The 17761-nt window shown below is 41.7% G+C and overlaps 1 protein-coding gene across 9 annotated transcripts in view; it reads right to left on the bottom strand.

Annotated features, from left to right (window-relative positions):
- Ptprm (protein tyrosine phosphatase receptor type M) overlaps window positions 1-12304 on the bottom strand; it is an 807906-nt gene extending 795602 nt beyond the window's left edge. For all 9 annotated transcript variants that reach the window (XM_021734384.2, XM_078030368.1, XM_078030369.1 and 6 more), the window contains exon 1: window positions 12171-12304. In XM_021734384.2, coding sequence (XP_021590059.1) covers window positions 12171-12243 — 73 coding nt within the window. In that variant the 5' untranslated portion in view covers window positions 12244-12304. The remainder of the gene's footprint in view (window positions 1-12170) is intronic.
- Window positions 12305-17761: the final 5457 nt, after the last annotated feature.

The raw sequence follows: 17761 nt of genomic DNA, 5'->3' as shown, positions 1-17761 counted from the left end.
CAACTAGCATGTACAAGGTGCTGAGTTCAATCCTCAGTACCACATAAAAATAAATAAATAAAATAAAAGTGTTTAAAAAATAGTTCTAACTATGACAACATACATTTCAAACTGTCTTTCTACAAGCCCACAGAAAGAGGAAGACTTGGTGGGTTGTAACATTCACTGTGTTCCTGAAAAGAAACTGTCCAAGAAAATCACCTCTTTTCCTTGAACTAAGGTCCAGAAAGAAACCTTCTCAGAAGGTCATCGTACAGATTTTAAACTATGCAATACAACATCACTCAGCAAAACAAATAACAACACTACATTTTTAATGCCTTTCCTTAAAGCACACTTAATACAGGCAGAAGGTATCACAGCAATGCATAAGTTAAGCAAAGGAAAGTCTGTGTGTATACGGGAGACTTTCTGGAGAGGGAGAAATGACAACAGTACATGTACCCTCTGCTCAGATGACCTGGATTGGTCAGGAGTGCAGGCAACCTGGCCTCCCAAAGCCTCTATAGATCCTCTAGCCAAGTTTTTATTAACTACAGAGCAGTAATAAATTTGAGAATATCGTATCTTCACAGGATGGGACCTAGCACATAATTAGTGTTCAATATCTGATAAAAAAATTATTACCATCAATTATAAGCCCTTGAAACATGGCTTACTTATGTTGTCAAAATTTACGCAGAGAACCACAGAGCTACTACTGCAAAACCTTTGGTGGCTCTGTGAATGGTGACTACCTTGTTAAGCACAGGCAGAGTAAACTTCTCTTGCAGGCATCTTTGCAGGACCAACCTACGGTCAATGTGCCAAGCATCAAAAGTCCTACAAACAGCCTTTCAGCACCCACTTCTTCTTAGCAAGCCACATTGTGTTCTGTCAGGTGCACTCTCAGATAGTTCCCCATGTTCTACACAGTTTTCCCATCCTCACCCAGCAAAAAAGGCCCATGGATCCAGGGACCATTCTCTTAAACAGTGATTTTGACAAATTAATTTGAACTAAGATGCAAATACCTGACAATCTTCATGCTCTTTAAGTGACTGGAGAGACCCTTATAGATCTTTGAATCAAATGTCTTCATTTTACAAGTGAGAAATCTGAATCCAAAGAAGTCAATGTATCAAAGTGACATCCTGTTAGAGATGTCATATAGAAGAATACTTAATGAGCCACCTTTCCCAGAGACTACATTTTGACAAGCACCATTCTTCCTTGACCAAAATGATAAGGAAATGGAAATTTCAAGTGCTTACAGACTGGTACATTCATTTTGAGGTCTATGAGACTTTTAGGAACTCAAAACATCTATGCTTACAGAGCCCCTAAGGCAAATGATTCTACAGTGTCCATATGTTTCACTGAACATGAAATAAAGGAATAAGTTCTAGAAAATAATCTTCCCCAAAATACTTTGCTGATTATCTTGTCTCATGATCTTCCCTGAATGAGTCATCTCAAAATGCAGCTCAGACCTGCAAATTTAGAGATCTAAAATCATCAGTGTTCTGATTACCCTGAACTGTCCTTATTCTTTCATTATATCCCCACCCCCAAATTCCAGACTGATATCACACTTACTAAAGGTCACCAAGTTGGAAGATAAAACATAAAACACTTTCTTTCATAATTAATTTTCTCTTTCTGACATCAGAAAGTGTCTGCTTCAAACTCTCAGGTCAATCAAACAGTATGTAAAAATTCATGAGTGACCCTCATGCTTTCTTAACACCAGTCAGAGAAGACTAGTTAATCCTGCACAAGGGCAGGGTCCCTATGAGTCACTACTATTCTCCCACCTTAGTAGCTCTTCCATTTGAATGAGCAGCAACATCACCTGGAGTGCTTCTCTAGCAGTGGTCACTCCAGAGTTCCCCACTTGGTAGATCTCTGAGGGCCAGGACTCTTCATTCTTAACAAACACTTCAAAAGGATCCAATGCCAGTGTCCAACACTGCCTTCCACAGCACTGGGCAGTACTGGCTTTCCATGGTGCCAATCTGATTATTTTGCTAATTTGGAGGGAGTTGTTTACAAGTGTTTTCTTATAAAACATAATACTGGCCATATGCTTGTAACTGATATACATACATAACTACACGTGCATGCATATATGTCCATTATACAACCTCCCAGAACCACAACCATTAAAGTCTTGGACCTAGAGAAGGGGATCCAGGAGTTTGAACCACATGAAATATTGCCAATATTCAACCCTTTTTTAATTTACAGAAAATGAGTTCATGCAGCTAAACCTGCAACCTGCATGGAATGGCTGTTACAATACACACAGCCAGTCACTTCAAGAAGCCCCCCCTCCTGCCATGCACTTCAGTATTTACATTATACCTTCAGTATTTGCATTATACCTTCTGTTTTTCCAGAAAAGACAACCAAAGCTCAGTGAAATGAAATAATGCACCAAGGCCACACAGTTACTCAGAAGTAGAAACAATTCTAAACCAAGAAGGTGATCAGACCAGGATATTCTGCCTTTCTGTCTGTGCCCCAGGGCCCCCCAATACTGCCTGGAACTCCACAGATTCCTGTCTCTTTCTCCCTGGAGAGGCCACACCCACAACCCCCTAAGGGTCAACAACAAAGAATCCCCAACAGTCAGCTCTCTGCCCTCTGAGCATTGCTTGAAAGAAAGAGAGGCTCTTTAAAAACCCACATAAGATTTAAATGGCAACTAACAGTGAGACTAGAGAAAAAACTTCCATAACATAATGTCTGTGCTCAGAACAGGATACCCTCAAAGTCTGGCGCTTTGGTCTGGTAAGTACCGTAACTAAAGGACAATAGAGGACCTAGATTTCAGAAGTGAGGTCTCTCTGCACTTCTGTTTCCTGCCTTTCTCCCTCAAAGCAAGTCAGAGAAACCAGAATTCCTCTTCCCCAAGGTGGGCCACAGAAACTGGAACCTCTCTCCGCAAATCTCCTCAAATCCCCAAATCTCTCCCCAAAGATCACTCTCTTCCTTCTCCACCATCATTTGGAGGGGTCCTACCACATAACTGCAGGAATGAATGCCACACAGGCCAAAAAGAATCTGAACAGACAACAGGTCCTGCTGCATTTCCCATCACCGTCCATTACTATGAGATCAGACCACCCATCCACCTGCAATTCTACAAGACATCCATTCCTCAGCAAAAAAAACAGGCAGTTTTCTCTGGGTCTTCATTGCCAAAGGCTCTCTTGTCCCCTCAAACTTTAAGTCAATAAATGTGTGATGCTCTTCTCCTCTTAACATGTCTTTTGTTATGGAAGTATCTTCCATGACGTCTGTGCCACACCTTTCCGCCCCTGGAGTCTACACATGACATAATGCCAACTGATACCCATGCCCTGACTCACTGCGGAAATTTCACACCATACTCAGCAGTCAAGCTTCAAAAGTCAAGGAAGTAGAAAACACAGTTTATGAGATTGTTGTCAAAGTTGTCTTTTTTTATTAAGTTTTATCACCTGGGAGGTACCCACTGAATGAAAAGCAAGGAGAGCATGCCTGCTACAATAAAGATGAGCCCAATGTTATCAAGCTGCCATCTGAGCTCCATGTAGGTGTAATTAATTTCATTCTATATCTGAAATAAAAGGCAGCAGAGACAGTATATATTATTCTCTGTGATGGAACCCGCTTGTGGTGATATCACAGTTCCTTTAATATCCTGATGACTAAATCAAATCCTCCTAGAATAGAATCATGATAAATCTACTGCACACTAAAACTCATTTTTTAGTCATCAGTATTATATCAAAATTCTATTTTATAGCAACAACTGACTTATAATTCTTATATGAGATGAAATTACAGGCTTACATATTTAATAACAGTTTTCCCTTTAAATTTAGTGACTGAGTCGCTGTTCACCCACAAACTGCAAAATGCACAGGACAATAAGCCCACACCTGGTTCTTATTGCTAAGGTTTTTGAAAATGCTTTTTAAAAGTCACAATGGATAGAAAGGAGAAAACAAAAAAAAAATCAGTAAGCTTAAGTAATTTGGTATTTTTCCTCTCCAAGGGAACTTTATTCACTAATACTCATTCATTCAACAAATATTATTGAGTACTACGTGCTAGTCAGCAATTTGACTTTGTACATCATCAGTACTTTTCTTAAAGGAATACTTAATTCTATATCTAGGCAGAATATGAGGTTTCAATTTCAAGTATTTGGTTATTACATGAGGTAAAGTTCTTCAAGTTACTCAAAACCAAGAAGAAAGTTCAAATATGAGGCTCCAATAAAACATATTTTCCAGAGGGTGTAGTTTTCAGATCACAAGAGATTTCCTTTTCCCTCAGTCTCAGGCCCTGTGAACCCATTGTGATCCCACAGCAGGAAGCAGGGAGATGCAGGAGGCCTCTGACTTCCAGGGGAACCCAGACTAAAACATATTCTTTTCATTGTATGCAATAAATCTGCTTTCTGCATATTGAATAGGAGCAAAAGATTAAAATGAATATTCACTCATCTGAAAACAAACTGATGCTCTATAAGCTTTTATGCTTTGCAGCCCATAAAAAGTAAATGCTTTGCTTCAGCTTAGGCAGTTGCACGTTGAGATAAATCATTGTTAAACAGTAGCCTGTTCCTTCTCGGGAGATTCTAAAACCTTAGCAGTTGTGACAAGTCTCTAGATTCTCCACTCTCTTCAATTGCTCCTATGTGTCCTGAATCTTCAGTCTTTTAGCCTTGGATGCCATTTCCCTCCCCAGAGCCCCAGTCCTGGTAAACCACAGCCTGCTTCCATGGGGTTCTCCACCTAACCTTGTTTCCAAGCCAGGGCCCAAAATTGGTGCTCCACAAAAAAGTTCAATACCTCATTAGTCTGCTGAGTTTAAAGAAGGAAAAAAAAAAATTACTGAATCAGATTTCCATGCAAATTCTAATGATTTCTTGAATTATATACTTAAATCCTCAGTGTCAGAGAAGTAATCTCTTACAGATGTCAACACAGTATATATAAGCTGCTTCCTAAATATTCACCTACACAGAGCCATTCACTCCACTGCTTTTGCTGGTCTACCACAAGAAGAACCCAGAGGTGAACATGAACTCCTACTTGGTCAGCAAATAAAGAATACCTATTCTAATTCTACCCGTGTCTTGTAGACTAGCAGCAACATATCATACAGCCAAAAAAGAAAAGAAAAAAATGAGTAAGATTATTGCAGAGGAGTCTAAAGTTGTATTTGGGTGAGTGCTGAATTACAACAAACTATACCATAGTTATTACTAACAGAACTACGGCTTTCACTAAAGAATTTAATTATACAATTAGGAGTTAGAGATACACATACAAACAGTTGAGGTCCACTGGCATCCCGTTCTTTAGCTGTAAATGAATCAAGTTCAGAATGCCTTCTATGGAAAAGGCCAGACCTTTCCTGGCTCAGGCAGGTGGGTTTAGGGATGCAGCTACACCTAGTGATCAGCTTTGGATGACAACAGAAGGAACAGGCAGCAGGAGGCTAGCCGGCCTGTGTCAAGCACTCTGAAACAATTTCTCTCTCAAAGTCTCAGTCTTGCTGAATGCATTTCAGGTAAATTCATTAAATGAACAACACAATCAATTATATTTACCCAGAGTGTTAAGTGACACAGATGTCGTAACACTCTTTTGTGGCTAACAGAAAAACAGGGTTCTAATTCAGGCTGTACATTGTTAGTACTTCGGACGTGAAATGAAAATCCTTTATTTTTTTTTTATCTGGAAGAGTATATTTCTAAAGTTTCATATTTCCATGTTAAAACTCCAACTCTTATACAAATTAATTTTTCCATTCTTTCCTAAAAAATGTCACTGTTTCTTTACGTTTGAGTAGATCTAGAAATTCTTAATAGATGGGAAACTTTTCAAAGTGTGTCAATTACGTCTTCCTTATCTTTGCCTATTTCTACACCATTAATGGGATTTATAAACAGTAATTGAGAAAGAAATATGAACTTGATATAAAGGCATTATTTCATTTTATTTTACTTTTAAAAAATATTTTATTAGTTCTTAGTGGACCTTTATTTATTTTTATGTGGTTCTGAAACTAGAACCCAATGCCTCACACATGCTAGGCAAGCACTCTACCACTAAGCCACAACCCCAGCCATAAAGGCATTATTTTAATAAGCACATTGGGTTACACCATTATTACAACAACTCAAAAAATATCTTCTAGCTGGGCACAGTGGAGCACATCTGGAATACCAAAGGCTCTAGGAGCTAAGACAGAAGGATCACAAGTTCAAAGACAGCCTCAGCAACTTAGCAACACCCTGTCTTAAAATTAAAAAAATAAGAAAAACTAGGGATGTGGCTCAGTGATTAAGCACCCGTGGGTTTAATCCCTGATACCAAAAAGGAAAAAAAATTCTATACCAAGTATCAATGTGGAGAAATTTCCAATAAATATTACATCAAATTTTAATTAGAATTTTATACTCACTACAGGAAACTTTTTGTATTATAGTTTTCACAACTGGTTGAATCAATATCTTCCTCAGGGAAGACTATTGTTCGAAGTACTATACTAGTGGTCTCATCTAAGTCACAGCACAATCACATGGCCACTTCCAGAATTCTGTCAGTGCTTGTCAAGAGGGCAATCGGTGAATGAATGAACACACATTCTCTTTTTACCCTTGTCCTCCTTTGGCTCCGATGAAGGGAGTCTGATAATTAAGGGTTCATACAACAGTATAAACTATCCCTGACTTCTTAAATTATCCCTGACTTCTCAAACTTCGAGGCACCTCAGAATCACCTGGAGGTGATTGTTTTAACAGAATGCAAAGACTTGTACCTACAGTTTTGGACTCAAGACCAGAGAATCTGCAGGTTTCACAGCCTCCTGACCGATATTGCTGTTGCTGGCCCCAAACGGACTTTTAGAACAACAGCTCTTCAAAGCATGGACACAAACCAAGGGGATGCTACTGGTCCCTGCTCTAAGGTGACAGGACATCAGAATCACTGTCCCTGGCCCTGGGCAGCAACATCTGTAAGGAGGACTCCAGGTGATCCTTGTGCCCACTGTTTCGAGGTGCACAGGGGCAAACCTAGTTTCCCATCAACACTGGCCCAGTACCCCAGGCCTTCCTAAGAGCCACCAAAAACTGCCAAGGTACATGATCTACTTATAAAATTGTCTCCAAGGAGGGCTTAAGAGCTGAGTCCCTTGCCTGCTAGTAACTGCAAAGCTTGTCTCACTAAAGTATACGGTTCTTTGCTACTCACAGTTTTCTTTTTTTCTCTTCTTTCACACACCCATTCCCTTAATTATGCCCTGGCCTTGCCAGCTGCCCCCTCTCACCCCCTCCCATGGGGAAGGGGGATGAATTATGGACTAGGAAGCTGGGTGACTAAATCTTTCCTCCTCCCCACCCAACACAGCCCTGTTTATTTTTCTCTGCTAGGTTTTTCATAGCTACAGCGTAAACTAAGGCTTTCTGATGACTAAACTACAAACCACCAAAATATTTTAGGAACCTGAGAAACTGCATCCCCTTCTAAAGAAAGGCTTATAGTATTTTGGATCTTTTGAAAATAATTCATTAGTGAGTTAGACATTCATAATTAAACTATCCCTGATTTATAAAATAAGCCTGTGGATGTGTTCTATGCTATATTCATTAAAGTATAAGCACACTGAGATGTGAAACTATAAGTAAGTTTGTAGAAAAATTGGTTTTAAAAGACTGGAATCTTAGAATAAAGTAGCGTAAATGATAGACATCACCCTTAAAGACAAGAACTTTACATTTAGAGAAATGTTGGAAACATTAAAATGTCATTAAAATGCTTGACCTCCTAACTGGGAACTATGCTCCAGAATACTTAGATAATCCATGTTCATTCTAGGAAACTTAATAAAATCTCCAACAAAAACTGAAAGGAAACCATACTTACTCCAAAACATAGTTCCTTCATCAAATTAGATACTTAGTCTAACAGTTCCAAGAATGCATTAAGCTCTATGAAAAATTTAAAGTCACTGACTTATATAGAATTGTTCCAGAAATGCCCAAATTCCCAAACGAACATTTCCCAGATATATGCTTCATTTGTTCAAGGTTTACATAATCTGAGGACATGATTCAAAGTACTTGTTTTTTGAGGAAAGTTCGTTTAGAATTGTTCAAGTTGTATACACACTTATCTATATATCATTACATGCAGGAACTTCCTATGTGAAAAACTGTAAAATAATCCCATACTAAAACATATAATTTTCGAGATCAGAACAATTTATTGTGCTCCAGCAATTCTTTACAAACACATAACACTAAGAATGTCACAGTAATTTCCTGGCATATTTCTTTCAGGCTTGCTGATTTAAACTTGAAGTATTTGCTTCCTATCAATTATCTAGTGCACGCACCACAAAAATGTAAAATGTCATGACTGTAGTTATCTGAAAAAGAAAAATTAAATCAGAATGCTAAACAAATCTATCTCCACTCTTTTAATGGACTCTTTAGAAAGTCTGTGTTATGCAATAATTTTAGGCTTATAAAAGAATTGCAAAAACAGTACAAAGAGTTCAAATACACCCTTTTCATAGCTTCTCCTGTGTTAACATCTTACATTAGCACAGCAGAGTTACCAGAACTAAGACATCAGCACAGATACAAAGCTATTAACTGAGCTACAGACTTTATTCAAGGACTGGGATGTAGCTTAGTAGTAGAGCACTTGCCTAGCATGCAAGAGGTCCTGGGTTCCATCCCCAGCACTAAAGGGAAAAATAAATTTATATATATATATATATATATATATATATATATATATATATATATATATTTCTCCAGTAGAGACCCAAATTCACAAGGTTATGCTAAGGTTTAAGGTTTAATCTATTCCAAATATGGTAGGTGACACAAAGGGCCAAGTCTGTATTTCTATTTCTATGAACTAAATGCTTAACAGAACTTGTTTAAAACAACAATCACATTACAAGGTAGAACTAAACACTTCATCATATAACATATATTACAACTTGACTTTTAAGAAATGGGTCAAAATGAAATAATTTGCCAACTCTCTGTATTCTTACCATGGAGAGAGAAGTTTAAGCAAAAATAAAATGACTTAACTTTCTTGCTCAGGTCTTATGTACTTTGTATAAGTTATGTTTAATTAATATTCAAAGCCTTGGACACGAAGTGAACTTGGGATAGTCTACATAACAAGTTAAATACTGTAAAGATTTTTAAGATAAATGTTTATAGTTGATAAAGTCCTCCTGGGTCAAAATCTTAATTCTTTTCTCTTTCAATGAGTTTAGCACTCTGTTTCTGATGTCTGGTATCCAAAAGCTGTCTAGTCCACCTCTTGAAATGATTCACTAGCAATCTTCATTTCAAACCCACCCCAGAGGAGGCCAGGACAGTACTGCTGAAGGGGCAGAGCAAGGTGACTTACGAATAAATCTCAGTTAAACAAGAAACTCCCAAGTACATAAACTTCATGGTTTAGTCTATTAGGTGATCTCCAGAGAAGCCCCACGGGGAAAATGTAAGCCAAATGTAACTTTTAACAATCACTCCTCTCCTTCCTTTTATACCAGTCAATTTACACACATACTGAAAGTTTGCAAATGATCCAGATTCACATTAGTAATGTATTAAATAGTGAGTGCCTGTGAGCGCTAAGGCCCTGTATTAAGTGTGATATGGGGAACCAAGAAAGAAAAAAAAATCGATTTTGCTCTCAAGGAGCTTTCAATTTGGCTCCTCTGCTTCCAAAATCTATTCCTACATCAGATGAAAAGTAGCCAACTATTGCCCTTTCCAGAAGAATCCTAAAAAAGAAATGTGTCAATGTTACCCAGAGCATCAGAATTAACTTTCCCAAAGATACAAAATAATAAAACTAAACTTTTGCAAAGCATGAAGTGCCTTGAACCTGTACGAACTAAAATGCAAAGTGAAGGGGAAAAAGTGTAATTCATTATCTGCAATATCTCTGATCTTTGCACACATGAAATCTGCCAAATTCAAATTTTAAATTAAATTTTAAAACTTTGCTAAGCAATCACTTGGATATACCCCTTCATTTCCCTTTTATGCACTAACATACCATGATAACACTGATTTTCAAAATAAAAAAAAGAAGTAACACTCCTTTTAATGGTATAATTCAAACAAATAAAAATATACATTTCCTTCAAAAGAAAACTCAGGCTAAATTTTGTAAGTCTATTTGGGCTTGACTGATCATTTAAATTAGCCTTAACAAGGACATAGGAGAGTGCCACAAAGTCTAAATGAGCCTTATTCCTTTCCAGAGCTGGGGTTGTGGCTCAGCGACAGAGTGCTCACCAAGCACGTAGGAGGCCCCGGTTCCATCCTCAGCAGGACATAAAAATAAATAAATAAATAAATAAATAAATATAGGTATTGTGTACAACTACAACTAAAACATAAATATTTTTAAAAAATTCTTTCCACCTCCTTGCATACAATTTAAAAATTCATTCCAATGATATATAACACAGCTTCAATTTAAACAAATACAGGGAAAGAGTTACAGATGTTAATACAATGAAAACACCACTAAGGCCCTCAAAACTGGCTTCTAATGCTAAGTTACTAGACTTCCAAACTGGCAAGTGCTATCCATTATTCACTAGTAAAAGCGCAGGCCAAAATCTACATCCAATCAGATAGCCATGTATTGTTACATTAAAATCTTTGCAGCACGTGCAATTATCAGCTAAGGAAAAATTAAACACGGGGAAGGGTATTTCTCTTCAAGTTAATTGTTTGGGTTTCTTTCAAAGCTCAGGGCAATCAGCTATCTACAAGCTCCACTCCATCTCTGTCCCCTAGTCAGGGTCAGGGGTCCTGCAGCTCAGCAACATGCAAGACACAACAGAGGACTAACAGCAAAGGGTCTTGGACTCTAGGAAAGTAAAAATTGATGTTTTCACACGCCAGAGTGCCAAATGCCTTTAATGTTTAAAATGTGCCTTTCGCTTTTAATGAAAGTTTCCATCAAAAGAAAAAAAAGTGTCCAACTTACTTATTCCTCCCGAATAAACATAGAAACCTATTCTGCAAACCAAGTGCAAGGCCAAATAGCGGGAGGACGTGGATATTATTAAAAGAAAAAGAAGAAAGTCCGCCCCCACCGCTGTGCACGGACTTTAATGAAGCTCATTTAATAAGCATGGGAAAGAGTAAAGATGTTGCCAGCATTTGTCCAGCCACGTGGGTCCTCCAGGTACAAAAAGGGGATCTTGGAGGTAAACCCTAGAACACCGTGCTAGGTTTGGCCTCGCCCCTGACCCCCACCTCGGGTTGAAGATCCTGTCTCCACTAAGGGGCTCTTCTGTGCTCCTAAAGCCCCAGCGCGCCCGCAAGAACATGCTTGCTCTTGTGCACACTGCCAGTCCCCTCCTTCCATCTGGGACACCAGCGGCAGCCCGGATGGGTTAACAAGTTGCCACTGGACGCGGCTCTCCACAAGGGGGCCGAGGATGAGGAGGGGGTGTCCGGTGCAGCGCAGGGCCTCGGAAGCCCGGGCATGGGTGGCTGACACTTCCTCTACCTTCGCGGACACCTCTCTGGAACCGACAAGGAACGCTCATCTGGGCTCTCCCAAGACTCCGCGCGACCACGGGGATCTACTGAGGTCGCCGGCCACCGCGGCAGGGGTAGGCAGGGAGGTCAGGGAACCGGGAAATCGCCCCAGGATCTGCAGTTAGATGAGGGTGATCAACGCGGGGGCAGCTGGACACTGGTGGCCCCCGCCCGGCTGCTTCTCCGGGTCGGAGGGGACAGCGCAGCGCCTACGCCCGGCGGCGGCTGCTGAGAACTTCAGGCAAAGTTTTCTGTTGTTCCTTTAGGAGCTGGCCAGGGACTCCAAGTGGCGGGCATCCAAACCGAGGCACTAGCCCAGGGCGCCAAGAGAGGGGCCAGTCTGGGGGACCAGGGTCCAGGACTGGTCCTAGAAGCGGGCCAGCTCCACTGGCCCGGGTGCTCGGCGCAACCCTCCCTTCAGGCCCCTCGCCTTGTGCCCCGCTGACCCGCAGACACGGTGCCTGACCTGCCGCGCCCCCTGGCCGGCCCCGACGCCCTCCTCCAACTCTCCTACCCGGGAGATTTCAGCGTCTGGGACACCTCGTTCTGACCCCTCCGCCCCAAGAGCGGCTGTACCTACCTGAAAACGTCTCCCCTGTAGCAGTTAGCAAAAGTCCAGCCAAAGTCGCCAGGCAAGTCCCAAGTCTCCTCATGGTGCTGGGTGCACGCCCGGCCGCTCCGCGGCGGTGGCGGCCGAGGGTGGGCACGCGAAGGCGGAGGGGGGACGGGAGCTGGGGCTTCCACACAGCGAGGAGAGACGCGTAAATAGCAAAGCCTTGAACCAAACCTCCAAAGTGCCAATAGTTGCAGAAGTCCGAACTCCAGCAGCTACCGGGGCGCGGGGACGGCGTCCTGGGTCGTCTTGCCCTGCTCCTGGCCCTGCTCGGCGTCTGGCACTGCTGTGAGAGGGAGCGGAGGGCGCGCCCGCGGAGCCAAAATCCTCCCTGGGTTCCGGCAGCTGCGCCCGCCGCCGCTCGCCTTCCGCTACTCCGGACCCGAGCCGCCGGCGCCGGCCGTGGCCGTGGCCGCGCGCGTCCTGCCCGCCGCCTCTCTGCTGGCAGCCCCAAGCCAGCCCCCGGCGGCGGCGCGCCGATGGCCGAGCCCGCGCCGGCTGCGCGCGGGGCTCTTGCTCCCCGACTGACTGGCGATGCCCCGCAGGCCGGCTGAAGGGAGCGCCCACGTCACGGCCGCCCGGCACCGCCGCGGCCCGCTAGAGGGCGTGAGCGCCCGCACCCCGCCGGCCGGTGCCCAGGCGCTCGATGGCCAAGGCGCCTCCGGGAGCTCGGCAGGGGGTGGCCCCTTGGCCGCCGCCGCGGGTGCGGGCGTCACCCGCGCGGGGAGGAGCGGCCGCAGGGTTGCTACCCTCTGCCCCTCCTCGCCCGACCGCGTCTTCTATTTCGGTGGTTGGCTTCGGGAGGGTGGCTGTGGAAGGGGCTGCGCCTCGCCAGAAGTTTGTCCCGGGTCACGAGCTGCGAGTAGTTTGAGAGCCGCGGGGCGGGACCAGCGGCCTGCAGCTCTGAGGGCGCGGCCAAGGCGGTTCTGTCCCTGACGCCGGACGGCAGTGTCCGGGAGCAGGACCAGCTTCACCCGGAGTCGCAAGGCCCGCGCTCCCCGGTGTCTGCGGGAAAGGCGAGCGAGATGATCGTGGAGGTTACGGAGGGCTGCGGGCTGCTCCGTGCCGCTGGCGGAGAGAAGTTGGCGGAGGCCAGGGAAAGGTGCTGGAGCCGCCGCGCTCCAGCCTGCGCCCGGGCGGCCCTGTGGGGCACAAACGCGGCTCCCCGAGCCCCCCGCACCGGCGAAGCAGGGTGCGCTTCTATGCTGCATGGTGTCTCGGCGTCCCGTGTTGGAGCCGCGGGCTGTCATGGAAGGCGGCGATCCCTGGGTTTGAATATAAACCGTGATTTTTGTAGCTGGTGCAAAGTGCTGGCCAACAGAGGAGAAAGAAAGCTGGGGAGTGAATGAAAAATGCCTTGAAATATTTTAACTTGCCATTTTGAGTCTGAGATGACTCTGAGAATTTTTTTTTAACTTCTACTGCTTCAATAAAGGGTAAATTTTAAGTATTTTGTTTGTTATTTATTTATTTTTAATGATCCACATATCCCTCAGAAAAAGCACATTGAACCAACTCAACAGAGCTGTAGGCTCCTGGCCTACCCACTGCAGCCAAAGAGGGCTTGGGAAAAGGTTAAATTGGAAATCAAAGTAACTGTTTGAATATCAGAATGTTCAAACTTGGCAAGAAGTCAAGTCCTTGTGGACTCCAGGGTGCCTGGAGCTCTCCTGGCCTGCTTCCTCCAAGAAGCGTCCTCTAATCAACCCTCTTCTGCTTTATGGTACTTTGAAGACCAAATAAATATATTGACCCTCTTTCATGCTTGACCAGCTCTACAGAGGGCCCCAGAACCAGCAGACAAGGATACATTGCAGGTGTCATCCTCCCAGGGTAAATTTAAAAATCCCATGACGTTTGCCTTTGCTATGGCATCCAGCACTTTCTTCCTGAATTCCACTTACTAGGCCTTTATCAGACCTGCTGTTTAAAAGCTGTCTCCATATTAATAATTTTCATCTTAATATACCTTACATCATCATGCTATTTTAGCCAAATATGTTCAGCCTTATTTTCAATTGAAAGAAATGAAATTTTGAAGTCTGACAAGAAGGGAAGTTTCATATTTCAAAAAAGGATCAACAAGCCAGGATGATCCAGTCTGCAACCTGGGCTTTCCATTTTGGTGAAATTGTGGCCTATACCAGAACACAAAATTTGCTTTTTAAAGATGGTAGTGGATTTTCCAATGGAGTGGTATACTAGTGAGGATCCAGATAGGAAATAAAAGTCAGTCTAGTCACGTTGCTTCCGTGTAACTTCTTTAAGCTGGGCGAAGAGGTTAATGTTAGGGTAGGATTTCATTTGCAAAGTATGTTAATTCTTTCAGTAAATAACTATTAAGGCAATACTGTTTGCCAGGCACTGTGTTAAGTGCCAGAGGTTGTCTTAGCTTGAGCTCCCACAGAAGCCAACCTTAAGGTTAGAATTTAAGTACAGGTGATTTTTTAAATTGATGGAGTGATTTTTATTAACTGGGAAATAAAACAAATCAACATGGGGGTTGTAAATGAGCAGGTTACTGCCGAGGGCTACTGGGCTTGATCCCCTGGGAATTTTCAGGGTTTGGGAATTCCATTGCTGCTACCACAGACTTCCCTAGTAACCTCAGGAAAATCCTGTCCCTTCCTACTGTTTCTTAAAGCTCAACTGAGTGTCTGAATGTCAATTGTCCTTGTTCTCTGCTCTTCATGACAAGGGTAGGCTGACTGCCCTTAGGAGCCTGCCATTCACACATTCACATTTCAAAGGGTAAGGGGAGTTTACCCAGCCACAACTTCCCTTACAATTCCAGACTACTACTATTTTTTTTTTTTAACTCGCTCTTACAAACTGGTCAAAGCAGCCTTTGAGACCAATCAGAGACCTCTATTGAAAACTAATGGATCCTAAGGAAGGATTACTGTAGGATGCTCACAATGGGTATTTGCTTTGTATTTTCAGCAAGGAGATTTCTCATTTCAGTCTAACTTCATGTCATACCAGGGCATATAAGGACAATAGTGACATTTAGACTGTGGATGGCCAGAGTTAGAGATGCTGTCAAGGAAGCCCCTAATATTGGGGTGGCTTGGGGAAGAGTTAGGGAAGGAAGACCATATGTCTAAATTTTATCAAGATAGTAAACTACTATATATCTTCTTATATTTTGGCAAGAATTAAAATTTAAGATATTTTAAAAACAGTTTTCTTTTTGGGGGGGTATTCTTGAGGGAGAAGAGTTGCTAGGAATTGAACCCAGGGCCTTGACCATGCTCAGAACTGACTAGCATGAAGCTGTACCCCCAGACCTTACTATAGTTTTTATGTCACAGAAAGTCAACAAAACATCGAAGACAACAAAATACATTATTATGCATATCTAGATTTACTGTTAAGAAACAGTCTGGATATATAGACCAGTGATGCATACATAATTCATATATTATGGCATGTATATTCCAGAAAATTGGTATATTTCAATTTTATTTTAGTGAAATCACCAATTAGGTTGTTATAATTAAGATTTTCTCATAATTCATTCTATTAATGACAAGGATCTAAAGCTATGCATCTATACATGGCAGCGCCTAGCCACTTTCAGTTTTGTCACCTAGTGGCACCAGCTACATTTCCAGTGCTCAGGAAAAGTATATGGGCCAATGGCTGTCTAGCAGAAAACATTTTCATTACCATAACTGTGATCTAAGAAATTAGTGTATTCAAATTATACAAAATCTGAACATGTATTTTCAAAAAAGTCAATTTTTTAAAATTAGAAAATTATAATTACCTCATATATTTGAAATTTATCTTTCTTCAAATGATTTGGAGTAATCTATTAAAATTCACAATCAAAATACAAATTATGACTAAATTTCAACATTTAAATAAATAAATATATAAAATAAAATATATATAATAAAATATATATATATATATATATATATATATATATATATATATATATATATATATAGTACTTGGATTGAACCCAGGGACACTTAACTACTTAGCCACATCTGCAGCCCTTTTTAATTTTTTTTTTTTTTTTTAATTTTTAGGCAGGGTCTCACTAAGTTGCTTAAGGCCTTGCTAAGTGCCTGAGACTGATCTTGAATTTGTGGTCCTCCTGCATTTGGAGTTGCTGGGATTACAGGCATGCACCACCATGCCCACTTTAAATAAAAAAAAAAATTAAAACCTTAAACTGTTCCATATTTGAAAATTTAATTATACCTTATTCAAATTTAAATAAAATGTAAACCTGTCAGCAATGCTCCCACTGAGTCCACCCAGCTGCCAATGTAAGGAATCAGTATCCTGTTTCCTCTGTTATTACTACATAGCTACCATTTTAACAGTGGAGTTCATTATTTAACTTTATAAAATACTCCTCAATGACCACATTCAACTAAACACAAATATATACTAATGTGTGATTTTCTCCAGACCCACAAATTGGATCATTAAAAGAAACAAGGAAATGGGTGTTTGGTATTACTGGGAAATAACACCCATTACCTAAAACTAAAATCTTCTTGCTATCCAAAAGGAAGGACTTGACTTCAAGTTTGGTATTACTGGGAAATAACACCCATTACCTAAAACTAAAATCTTCTTGCTATCCAAAAGGAAGGACTTGACTTCAAGTTAATGTCCTCCACTATTAAGTCATGCATGCACAAAGGAGTGGCCATCTTCCCTGCCACCAGCATCATGTCCTATAAGCCAGATGTTGGGTGCATCTGCCTTTTGTTTCAAGGACATGGGGCAAAGTTGGGGTGAAGTATTTTCTGGGGCCTGAACAGAGCCAATATTTGGGTCACATTTTATGATTTCTCAGTATGAAGCACCAGACCCCTAGTGACTGAGGCAACCACATGTTCCTAAATAAATATTTTTACAGGTTTGTGATACTTGGATTCTCCAAGGCCCAGGCCACGGCAGGAGGTCCTTTTGCCCAGTTTTTGCAGAGCTGTTGTCTGTGCCTATGTAGTGATAAAGCCTTTGGCAACAGTAGCTGTTTCTGATTTTGATCTCAAACCATTAAAATAAGTAAATTAAAAAATGAAAACTGATCTGACCAAAACCCATCCCTCATATCCTAAATGTTATGTTGAATTTGGAGGTTAACCACATGCAGAGAAGTTCCTTAAGCCATGGAAAATATCACCTCACCTGCCAGAGAGCACACAGGGAAAGGATTATTTAAATACCTCCAAGACCACTTAATGGGCACTGTGGTGATCCAGTGGAAACGGAAAAGATCGTCATTGTTTTCATTACTCATGTGTTCTTATCTAGGCCTTGCTGAGATTACGACTTCCCATTTTTAGATGTGTGTTGGGATCATGAAAATGTTTTCTAAGATAATAAATGGAAAATGGAAATAAGCACCCCGTATAGGTTTCCACAATGAGGCATTCTTTTCTATTGATCAAGAAAAATATGTTTGGGGGGAGGGAGGAAGGGAGGACGGATGGACTTGAATTCAAAATCCAATTCAATATGAATCTCAACTGTGTGGGTAAAATGAGTTTATTTCCACTTCCTGGTTTGTAGAAGAGGTATTAGAT

This window comes from Ictidomys tridecemlineatus, chromosome 13 (genome assembly GCF_052094955.1).
Source record: "Ictidomys tridecemlineatus isolate mIctTri1 chromosome 13, mIctTri1.hap1, whole genome shotgun sequence".
In the NCBI taxonomy this organism is placed as follows: Eukaryota; Metazoa; Chordata; class Mammalia; order Rodentia; family Sciuridae; genus Ictidomys; species Ictidomys tridecemlineatus.
Note: the sequence above shows the minus strand (reverse complement) of the source record. Positions and strands in the feature narration are given on the sequence as shown.